We start from the raw sequence: 11,611 nt of genomic DNA on the forward strand, positions 1-11,611 counted from the left end.
CACCTATCACATGGTGTGTGTGATGTTATTGTTTGCTGACCCTAGATAGGGAAGTCCATGAAAAAGCACTTGAATGCGAGAATCCAAAACATACGGGTGTGCCCAATGTAGTGCAGTCCTGTGAAGTGTCACAAGCCGTAGATGATCAGACTGCTACCTGGGAAAGGTATTGGAAGTTGCTCACTCAACCCCTGTTAGGCACACTGCAAGTATTCAGGACATTGCAGAAGCCATTGCAGCAGTACAACCTTTGACTGAGCATCCCATAGGGCAGTGTCAGTTATGGCCACAGCAACAATATACCACATCACAACAGCGGCCATGTGCCCCCCCCCCCCCCCCCTTCTGTTCTGCCTGTACTACTTCGTCCAACACAAGTGTGCTGCATGCCCTAAGCATTGTGCTATTTGCAACAAGTGTTGAAAGAAACGCCACGCTGTATTGGTGTGTAACTACTTTTCAAACATGGCAGACACAGTAGTACCGATGTAAACCATTACAAATGCAAATAGACACAGGAGATGCAGCAACTTTAGTAAATGCACAAATGTACATGGACTTGGGCTCCCCTCCCCTTACACAGGTTTCACGGCAGTTTGAGGCGTAGCGCCTTTGCGGCGTCGCTCCTGTCACTTGTTAGGACGATATTGTTATAGGCATGAGTCATCGACAGATGTCACCAGCTGACATGGACCTGAGTTACAGAGCTGCATGTAGTTGTAATAGTAGGCGGCAGAGGTCAGCAGTTGACGGACAGTGCGAGCAGTCGTAGTCAAAACAATGTTGTAAAGTTATGTTTGATTAATATTTAATGTATTTGCATAATTATAATTGTTTTATATGTGTAGTAATTAGCAGTGTGAGTGTTGTATGAGTGAAGAAGAACAGAAGTAAATGAAAATTGTTTTGTTTATTCACGAAGTACCAATTAAACTATACAGGGGATTTACTATAATTAAATGTGCAGTCAATTTATGGTACTAATAAATTTTGAGTAGAACACAAATTAATTGGTAATTTCAGAAGGAGTAATTTTATATTTGATACTTTTCTAAATTTATTTATTTAGCAATTACCATAGAAAGAAATGTTTTACTATGATTGGTCATTGAAGTAAAGCGCGGGTTAGTGCAGGATAATACTGCAACCTGATTTGCTGTTTGTGATATCAGCCAATCAGAAAAATGCAGACTCGCACCAATCTATGCTGGGAGCAAAGCCGTTGGTGTGATCTAGGGGGGTCAGGGCTGAGGGTTCGAACTAGTTACATCTCATTGAAAGCAGCTCCGATGAAAGAACTGTAAAATCGTGGAAAAATGCTAATTACGAGTTCACGAAGTAGTACAAAGTGTATTTAAGTGAACGGTATAGTGGAAGTTGTGTGGAATTTTGGATGGAATATCAAAATTATTGCTTTTGACTGTTAGTTAAAACCGTGTGGCGTGTTGTGTGATCTAAGACTGGAACAGGTATTACGTGTAGAGCAGAGTGCACAACATTTGAGCGAGCATTTTCATAACTAAATGATCTGGTGAACTCTATTAACTTCGGTAATGGGTGTAAATACCATAAACTGGCTACGTGTGTGATTGTGGTGTGCGTGTGAACTTCACATTGTGTTGCCACTTACAAGGGAACCTCCCCATCGCACCCCCCTCAGATTTAGTTATAAGTTGGCACAGTGGATAGGCCTTGAAAAACTGAACACAGGTCAATCGAGAAAACAGGAAGAAGTTGTGTGGAACTATGAAAAAATAAGCAAAATATACAAACTGAGTAGTCCATGTGCAAGATAGGCAACATCAAGGTTAATGTGAGCTCAGGACCGCTGTGGTCCCGTGGTTAGCGTGCGAAGCTGCGGAACAAGAGGTCCTTAGTTCAAGTCTTCCCTCGAGTGAAATGTTTAATATTTTCAGTTTATGTGACAAACTCTTATGTTTTCATCACTTTTTTGGGAGTGATTATCACATCCACAAGAAAACCGAAATCGGGCAAGGTAGAAGAATCTTTTTAACCATTCGCCAAGTGTACAAGTTAGGTGGGTCGACAACATATTCCTGTCATGTGATGCACATGCCGTCACCAGTGTCATATAGAATATATCAGATGTGTTTTCCTGTGGAGGAATCGGTTGACCTATGACCTTGCGATCAAATGTTTTCGGTTCCCATTGGAGAGGCACGTCCTTTCATCTACTAATCGCATAATTTTCCGGTGCGGTCGCAAAACACAGACACTAAACTTATTACAGTGAACAGAGACATCAATGAACGAACAGACAGATCATAACATTGCGAAAAAAAAGAAATTAAACTTTTCACACGAGGGAAGACTTGAACCAAGGACCTCTCGTTCCGCAGCTGCTCACGCTAACTACGGGACCACGGCGCTCCTCAGCTCAGATTAAACTTGATGTTGCCTATCTTGCGCATGGACAACTCAGTTTGTATATTTTGCTTATTTTTTCGTAGTTCCACACAAATTCTTCCTGTTTTCTTGATTGATCTGTGTTCAGTTTTTCAAGGCCTATCCAGTGTGCCAACTTATATCTAAATCTGAGGGGGGTGCGATGGGGAGGTTCCCTTGTTAGTATGTACTTGGCAGTATTAACTGTGATCTTTATCGTAAAAATACACCTGAAAATTTACATTGCCAAGTTAAAACTTTTATTTCAGTAGCTAGCCACATCCCATTTACCAGACAATTCTATGTATGTTGCAACCTGCAATAGACAGTAGTGGTCTAGTATTTTCTACTACAGCTTTTAGCTGGCAGGGCAGTAAAAAGTATCGTGCCGCACCACAAGTTGGTTAGCTACAATAAACAGCAGATTCCAATCCTAGGTCAGTGCTCCACTGCTGTACCTTACAAGTCTGTTGTTCACTCTCTTACCTTCCTTGCTGTGGATCACTCCACCAAAGACGTGTTCAAGTTAGATGCATTTAACATTTTAGGTTTCTCCATTGCCAATTAGATGAATTTAGTGTCAGATCAATTTCTATATCACAACTGGAGTCCCTCCGCTGTGAGTTTTTGTCACTGTCTTCCCCTGGGCTTGGTTGTGCTACCAGTTTTCAGGTCCACATTACCATGAAAGAGTCCACCTGCCCTTGCTTTTTTTATCAGGAACGGCAGGTGCCTGACACTTTGCGCAACTCTGTCAAGGCTGAATTAGACCTTTTAAGATCCCTCGATCTCATTTGGCCTATTTCTTCCCGTGAATGGGCAATAGCACAGGTCACCATTAAGTCGAGGGGTACGCTTTGTCTCTGCAGCGACTTTAGTGTCACAGTTAATGCACAGTCTTGGACTGTACATACCCTTTCCCAAGCCCTGACAAGTTGCCCACAAAATTATCAGGCAGACATTACCTTTTCAAGATTGATTTGTTGGAAGCATATCTCTAGCTCCCCTTGGATGAGGCCACCAGGTACCTCCTTGTTGTCACTACACCTTTCAGCCTATATCAATATCAATGCTTGTCTTTTGGCATCACTAGCAGGCCTGCAATTTTTCAGCATTTTTTAGGACAGCTGACAACCTCTGTGCCCAGCTGCTTCAATTAAATCAACAATATCATTGTTTCAGGTTCTCCCACTGAGGACCACCTCAGCAATTTCTGATCATTGTTTTCTATTTTGTAGTCTGCGGGTCTCAAGTGCAGTCTTGCCAAATCTTAATTCTTTCGGCTGTCAAATGGGTACCTAGGTTTTGAGGTTTCCCACACAGGGGTCAAGCCATTGTGCCACCATGTGGATGTAATTGTGGCTTTGCCATAGCCGACCTCCATTAAGGAACAGCAGGCATCTCTAGATAAAGTTGTGTACTGCCGTAGGTTTTTACTGGATGCATCCACTGTTGCTCATCCAGTGCATGTACTTTTGCATAAAAATCTGACTTTTTCCTGGTCCCTAGCTTGTGACTGTGCATTCGTTTTGCTTCAATCTGCCCCATTTCTGGCCAATTTTCAGCCAGCTCAGCATCTTGTGTTGGCTACAGGTGCCTCTGAGCATGGTCTTGGTGCGGTTTTGGTGCGGATAGGTCTGAACAACCCATTGCTTATGCTTCTAAGACTTTAATTCCCACTCAGCAGTGGTATTCTCAGATTGAAAAGGAGGCTTTCGCAATTGTGTTCGCCCTCAAGAAATTTCATGTCTACTTGTATGGTTCTAAGTTCCATTTAACCACAGATCACAAGCCACAGGTTGCTCTTTTTAACCCTTGGGCTTCCATGCGGGACAAGGCTGCACATCATTTGCAACAATAGCCTCTCTTCCTCTCCCATTATCATTATCATATCCATAAGTGGCTGTCGGTGCAGCACGCCAATGCCAATGCCTTACCCTACCTTCCGACTGGACCGGACCTGGTGTTCAATCAGGATGAGTTGCTTTGTTTCTATTTAGATATTGAGAACCAGAATACAGTCAAAGGTTTTTCCCATCACAAATGCCACGATAGCATCGGCCATAATTGCGGATCCTGTACTTAGTTGAGTCCTCTCTTTTGTGCAGCACAGGTGGCTGGAATAATTCTCAAGCCTTGTTACAGTACCCTTGTTTCATTACTTCTCCCTCCAGTACCACCTTTCTGTGTCTGTCGAGGGGTTCTTTTGTTAGCTACAGAGGACACTGCTCCCTAGGTTGTGATTCCTGCTTCCATATGGTATAATGTACTGCAGCCTCTGTGTGATGGTCACTGGGGGACCTCTTGCACCAAAGCTTTGGCTCACTGGTATGCTTATTGGTTGGGAAAGATGTGGAAATTATGCAGCTTATTGCTGCTTGCACTCACTGTGTTTAGCAACATGCAGCCCTGTGGGTGTCCTTTCCCCCTGGCTGATGCCGCAGTGCCTGTGGGAGCATCTACATGTCAATTTTTCTGGGCCCTTCCCAAATCAATTCTGGCTCATTTTAGTGGACACCTATTCAAAGTTTCCCTTTGTGGCGAGTAGTCCATCCGTGTCTGTGGCAGCCACTATTTCGGTCCTGTCCAAGGTTTTTGAAATTGAGGGACTTCCTTATACCATGGTTACTGATAACAGCCCCCAGTTTGTTTCTCGATAATTTGCATCTTTTGGTATGGCTAGTGGTATTTGCCATCCCACAGCTCCCCTGTTTCATCCTCACTCTAATCATGAGGCCAAACACATTCTTCAGACGTTTAAAACTGAGATGCAAAAGAGTGTATCTGGCAGGTCGCCTGAAGCTGTTATAGACTATTTTTTGAGTTCTTACAGTTTCACTCCAGCAGGGGACAACCCATGGAACCTTCTTCAAATGCTGCATTCGATGCCGCATCCTCTGGTGTCGCCAGTTCCATGACAGTTCCAGCTGGGTGCACCTGTGTGGGCTCATTGTTTCGGCTGTAAGCCAAACTGGGTTCCTGCTGTCATCAAGCATCGCTGAAGCTGGTACCTGCGCATCATCCACACTCCTGATGGGCAGAATCCCATCACTTTGAGCAGCTGTGATCATGCACGGCGGGATATGTTCCGGTGGGCCCATGGCCCGCCGCCACTGCTGCCAGTTCCTGTGTCGCAGACACTCAGGTTTTCACTGCAGCAGGGGTTGCCACCTTACACTTGAGGGCTCCACACAAAGTAATTGCACACTGACTACTAAATCAACTCATTATTCAGCTACGAATATAGCAAAAATATGTTTATGGTGTGTAAACTCAAATTCAAGTTATGCAAAGCTGTAAATGTAAACAAATATAGCAATTCCCATATCTTGGGGCATGCTATAATGAAGAAAATTTCTTGAATGTCTCAGATACAAGCATGGGCAGGTTAAAGGAGAGATGGTCGGAAGAGGCAATTGCTCTCCCACCACCTGAGAGTTGAAACTAAATTAAAAGCAAACAGTTTTTTTTTTAGAATGAGATTTTCACTCTGCAGCGGAGTGTGCGCTGATATGAAACTTCCTGGCAGATTAAAACTGTGTGCCCGACCGAGACTCGAACTCGGGACCTTTGCCTTTCGCGGGCAAGTGCTCTACCAACTGAGCTACCGAAGCACGACTCACGCCCGGTCCCGAGTTCGAGTCTCGGCCGGGCACACAGTTTTAATCTGCCAGGAAGTTTCAGTTTTTTTTTTTTTTTTTTTTTTTTTTTTTAAATCTGTGCCAAAGTTTAGCACACAAATTTAGAGTCTTCGACAGTGGATATAGTCATTTAATTCAGTGTTCCCCCAGGCCATCTTACTCTGGGTGCCTGAGAGAATGTGCTATTTTTACCAGTGACCCTCCTCCTGTTCAAATTGTGGATGCCAAATATTAGCAGGGCTTCTCAATCTCTGACAGCAGCATGTGCTTCGCATTTTGCTTGGGGCACTATCTGCTTTGTCCCCATCATTGTCATTCTTGCTACTATTGTTAGACTGCTTGCCTAGAATTCAGGACCATATCCAAACAGTTATTTAGAAATTATGAACTACAGTTTTAAAAGTATTTATTTTAATTTCAGTTTATTTGCTTTTAATTTGTTTATCAGCTCTGTGTTAACAAAAGGCTTGTAAGCTCGTTGCTGTGTATTAACAATTATATATAAGAAGTTACCAAGAAAAAGGTTGTGAATGCTACACATTTAAAGAAATTTAAAACTTTTTTGTCTAAAATGAAGCACATTTTTGCAAATAATGATATTTTTAAATATCAAAACAGTTTAAAACAGTAGTTTTTGAAGGTTTTTTCGTTAACTTCAGGGGGGGGGGGCTGGATCTTCTTTCTCTTCTAGTCAACCACCTCCACCCACCACATTTCATTAATCTGCCACTGGCTACAAGTCTTCCTTCTTAAGTACTGTAGTGCATATGACAATTTACACTCTTGGAGGTTATGGCTGATATTATTTATTACCATTTATTACCAGGCCTGTGTCATTCAGCACCCATGACTGGATAGACTGCAGCCTGATGGGTGACCACAGGGTTGTAGTCCACAGGTAATATAGCTATGAAAGAGGGCATGATATATGGTTAGCAAATATTGGTCTGTAATTATGCTGTTTAATCTCCTCAGGAGACAGTTTCTTGCACACCTCTTCAGCATATCCTTTCCATGTGACTTTGTGATCTATTACAAAATGCAGTAGTTTCACAGTCTCTACCTCCAGATGTGTAGTTTTGCTGAGGCTGCATACCATACACAACAAGGAGAGGCCACAAGGTTGGGATCACAGATTTACTTCAAACTTAGTACACCTTTAGTAGGCCATTAAAATAACAGTGTGCAAATAGTAAGGTGCACTACTATGGCAATTCCAAGAAAATCACAAGAGAAATTGTATGCATCTATTATGAAACAGGTGTATCTGCGCATAGGTGCTGGACATTAAAGTTCGTGGTGGTCAAGTAGTTAGAGGTTCAAGTATCAAAAGATGAACCCGTATGAAACGATGGTTCAATTCCTGCTCAAAATTAATTTTTAATCTATTTTTTTCATCATTGGTCATATTATTTAATTTATATGACATTTGAGAGGTAATATAATTTTTAAAAAAGCCATGCGTATTTGTATTTGCATGAAGTTTTAGTGAATTTCATAATATTTGACAAATAACTACTTTTAATTAACCCCTTATGGCATACTGGATGAGATATGGCACATACCATTTCCCACATTGTGGAGCTCAGATTTGAAAATATATTTCATAAATGCATGTTGGGATAGATATGGTACACTGTTAAGAATATATCTGCAAACAGTGACTGCCATCTGTAGAGAGAATAAGGAGCTATGTAGTAAGAATGTTTGCTTTGTGCTGCAAGCTGTTTACATCAAGTTCGGTCATACGAAAAGTTGTAAACATTTGAGTTCAAAGTTTATATAATTTCTAGGGGTGGAAGAACATCTGTGGATAATTTTAAAGATGTAAGTTTATATATTTGTCAATTAGAATACATGTAATATTGAAAAATCTGTTTGTGAGACGTATGGCACAACATGCATTATTGGTAGCATAAAGAAAACATTCATCATAACCTAACTTTTATAGTAAAATATATCTTTTCTTGTCAGCTGCGTTAGTGCAATGACTGTAACAAAGTTTTACAGCTCTTCTGCCACAATAAGAGCTATTGAGGATGGAAATGTTAGTGAAGACCCAGATATGTCAGATGACAAAACATTTTCTGCAAAACATTATTTTCAAAATGAAGATGTTGTGCTTTGTTCAGAGTCAGATAGTGATGATGATATCAGACCTAAGAGCTATAACATAACAAAGAAAGAACTGTGATACCATAAACGGAATCAGAGTCAGAAGATAACAGTGAGCTGAGGCTTACTGCTGATTGTAACCTTGATGATAATCGTGTTGCAGATAGGGTTAGAGCAAAGCAACGAATTTCAAAACCTTCTACTAAGGTGGAGAAACCTAAAATACACTGGAAAGTAGGACACTTGATTAGAAAAGATGCAGAGGTAAAATTCACTGGTAATACTAATCTTCCTGAGGGAATATTGGATCTTGGCACTCCTGTGGAATATTGTCAGTATTTCTTTACTGAAGACATAGTGCAGTACATAACCAAACAAACTAATTTGTATTGTGTACAATGCCAGCCCAATAAAAGTGTAAATGTTAATGTATAAGAAATGGAACAATTTATTGGTGTGGCCATGCTTATGTCCATTTTTCAACTCCCAGCAACAAGACATTATTGGTCTCAACATCTAGGTCACCCTGCTGTAACTGACATAATGCGCTGTAACCAATAGTAAAAAATAAAATGCATCATACACTTCTGTGATAACAGTAATCTAGTCCCCGCTAGTGACCCCAACCGTGACAAACTTTTCAAAATTTGTCCACTGCTAGACCAGTTGCGTGAAAAACTGTTGCGAGTACCAAGAGAGGAATTTTTAGCTGTGGATGAAGAGAGTATTCCAACAAAGTGCAGATATTCACTAAAACAATACAATCCTAGTAAACCATGTAAATGGGGGTTCAAAGCTTTTGTTCTTAGTGGGGTGTCAGAATTCAGCTACAATTACAAAATTTTTGCTGGAGCTTAGAATAATGTTATAGTACCTGGTGTTGTGGAACTAGGAGTTAGCAGCCATGTTGTTGTGCATCTTATGCAAACAGTCCCATGACACGGGAGTCAAACCATCATCTCATACAAGTTGGTCTTATGTAGATCGAACACTAACCACTTGACCACCCTGAACTCTAACCTCTGGCACCTATGTACAGATACATCAGTTGCATAATAGACACGTAAAATTTCTCTTGTGATTTTCTCAGAATTGCCAGAGTAGTACACCTTGCTACTTGCACATTCTGTTGTTTTAATGGCCTACTAAATGTGTACACAGTTTAAAATAAATATGTGATCCCAGCATTGTGGCCTCCTCTTGTGAGTTTTGTCTGCATTTAGTTTCATTTTATTTGAGGTGAACCTTTCCCCGGCCTTTCTGAAGACACATTTGATTCCAGGACTGCTTGAGTTGGATTTTCCCCCTTTGCGGTAAGAGTGGTGTCACTGGCAAATTGTAGTGTGTTACTATCTCGACTTAGATCATTTACAAAAATGAGAAAGGAGAGAGGGGTTGTGATGGAACCTTGTGGTGTGCCATGTTCGAACTTCTGTCCCAGCAGTCACTGCTCCTTGGAATGAAACAATCTGTTATCTGTTTTCTTACCAGCACTGAAGGGTAGCTAGAACAGCACCTCCCATACCATAGCATTTTAATACTTTTAGTAAGGTCTTATGAGGAATGCAATCAAATGCTTTGCTCAAATCACACAGTGTGTGTGCCACCAACTTTCTCTCTTCGAATGCCAGCTTTATTTATTTATTTTAATAAGTCCACTACAACAGTAGCTGTAGACTTTCCCTTTCAAAACCATGTTGCACATGATGGAAGAGTCTGTTACTCATACTAATCAAGAAGCTGATTTTTCATTATGGATTCAGTCACCTTAGCTAACAGTGGAGTGACTGAAAGTTGCCTATAGTAAGGAGTTTTTCTAGTGATCATACTTGAAACCCTCAAATACACTGAAGCGTCAAAGAAACTGGTATAGGCATGCGTATTCAAATACAGAGACATGTAAACAGGCACAATATAACACTGTGGTTGGCAATGCCTATATAGGACAACAAGTGTCTGGCAAAGTTGTTAGATTGCTTACTGCTGTTACAATGGCAGGTTGTCAAGATTTAAGTGAGTTTGAATGTGGTGTTATAGTTGGTGCACGAGCGATGGGACACAGCATCTCCAAGGCAGTGATGAAGTGGGGACTTTCCAGTATGAGCATTTCACAAGTGTACCGTGAATGTCAGGGATCTGACAAAACATCGAATCTCCAGTCCACTGGCCAGAAGGGAACCAATGGTGGCTGAAGGGAATCATTCAATGTGGCAGAAGTGCAACCCTTCCGCAAATTGCTGCAGTTTTCAATGCTGGGCTATCAATAAGGGTCAGTGAACGAACCATTCAAGGAAACATCATCAATATGGGCTTTGGGAGTCAAAGGCCCACTTATGTCCCCTCAATATTATTGCATGACACAAAGCTTTACAACATCGACACTGGACTGTTGATGACTGAAAACATGTTGCCTGGTAAGATGAGTCTCATTTCAAATTGTGTTGAGCAGATGGATGTGTACAGGTATGTAGACAGCCTTATGAGTCCATGGAGCCCGCATGTCAGCAGGGAACTGTGCTGGTGGAGGCACTGTAATGGTGTGGGGTGTGTGCAGTTGGAGTGATGTGCGACCCCTGATACATCTAGATATGGCTCTGACAGGTGACACATGCATCCATTCATGTCCATTGTGTGTTCCAACAAACTTGACCAATTCCAGCAGGATCCCACATCTACAGAATTGCAACAGAATGGCTCCAGAAAACTGTTCTCAGTTTAAACACTTCCACTGGCCACCAAAGACTCCAGACATGAACATTATTGAGTGCATCTGGGATGCCTTGTAACATGCTGCGCAGAAGAGATCTCCACCCTCTCATGCCCTGACTGATTTATGGAAAGCCCTGCAGGATTCATGGTGTCAGTTCCCTCCAGCACTACTTCAGACATTTGTTGAGCCCATGCCATGTTGTGTTGTGGCACTTCTGCACGCTCGCTCATCAGGGCCCTACATGATGTTAGGCTGGTGTACCAGTTTCTTTGGCTCTTCAGTGCATTTTTATATGATGTCATCTGAATGTAGACTTTTCCTAGGAGGAAAAATGTGTACCAGGTGAAAGAGCACATGAAAGTCCAGGGAGGAAAGGAGTAAGAGATGAAAGTCTAATAACAAATTTTGAGAGAAATGAGGTGTGTGTAATCATATGTTTTATTATACAGACTGAATCGCCCTTGAAAAATGAAAATAATTACTTTGATTTTTCCTCATAAAGGCACATACATATTTATATAAAGGCTGTAGTTTGTATTCTTGCGTGCCACAAGACTGATGCCTTACATCAGGTGCTCTAGCTTGAGTGAATGTGAGTGAAGTCATAGTGGGACAAAATAGCCTGCATCACTGGTAGTTTAGATTGTTCTCATAAATAGGGCTGTTTTAAGGTTACATAGGGTCCAGACCATGCAAGGACCTTATTTGTGCAATATGTACTCACACTCTTTTTTGAAAT

At 41.5% G+C, this 11,611-nt stretch overlaps 1 protein-coding gene across 1 annotated transcript in view; it reads left to right on the forward strand.

The window, feature by feature from the left end:
• The window catches only part of LOC124556086 (cyclin-dependent kinase 9-like), a 37,323-nt gene extending 29,082 nt beyond the window's left edge, over positions 1-8,241 (forward strand). The window contains exons 2-3 of the mRNA XM_047130112.1: positions 7,841-7,874; positions 8,022-8,241. Of these exons, the coding sequence (XP_046986068.1) occupies positions 7,841-7,874; positions 8,022-8,241 (254 nt within the window). The remainder of the gene's footprint in view (positions 1-7,840; positions 7,875-8,021) is intronic.
• The last annotated feature ends 3,370 nt before the right edge of the window (positions 8,242-11,611 follow it).

The sequence above is a fragment of the Schistocerca americana genome, chromosome X (assembly GCF_021461395.2).
Source record: "Schistocerca americana isolate TAMUIC-IGC-003095 chromosome X, iqSchAmer2.1, whole genome shotgun sequence".
Taxonomy (NCBI): domain Eukaryota; kingdom Metazoa; phylum Arthropoda; class Insecta; order Orthoptera; family Acrididae; genus Schistocerca; species Schistocerca americana.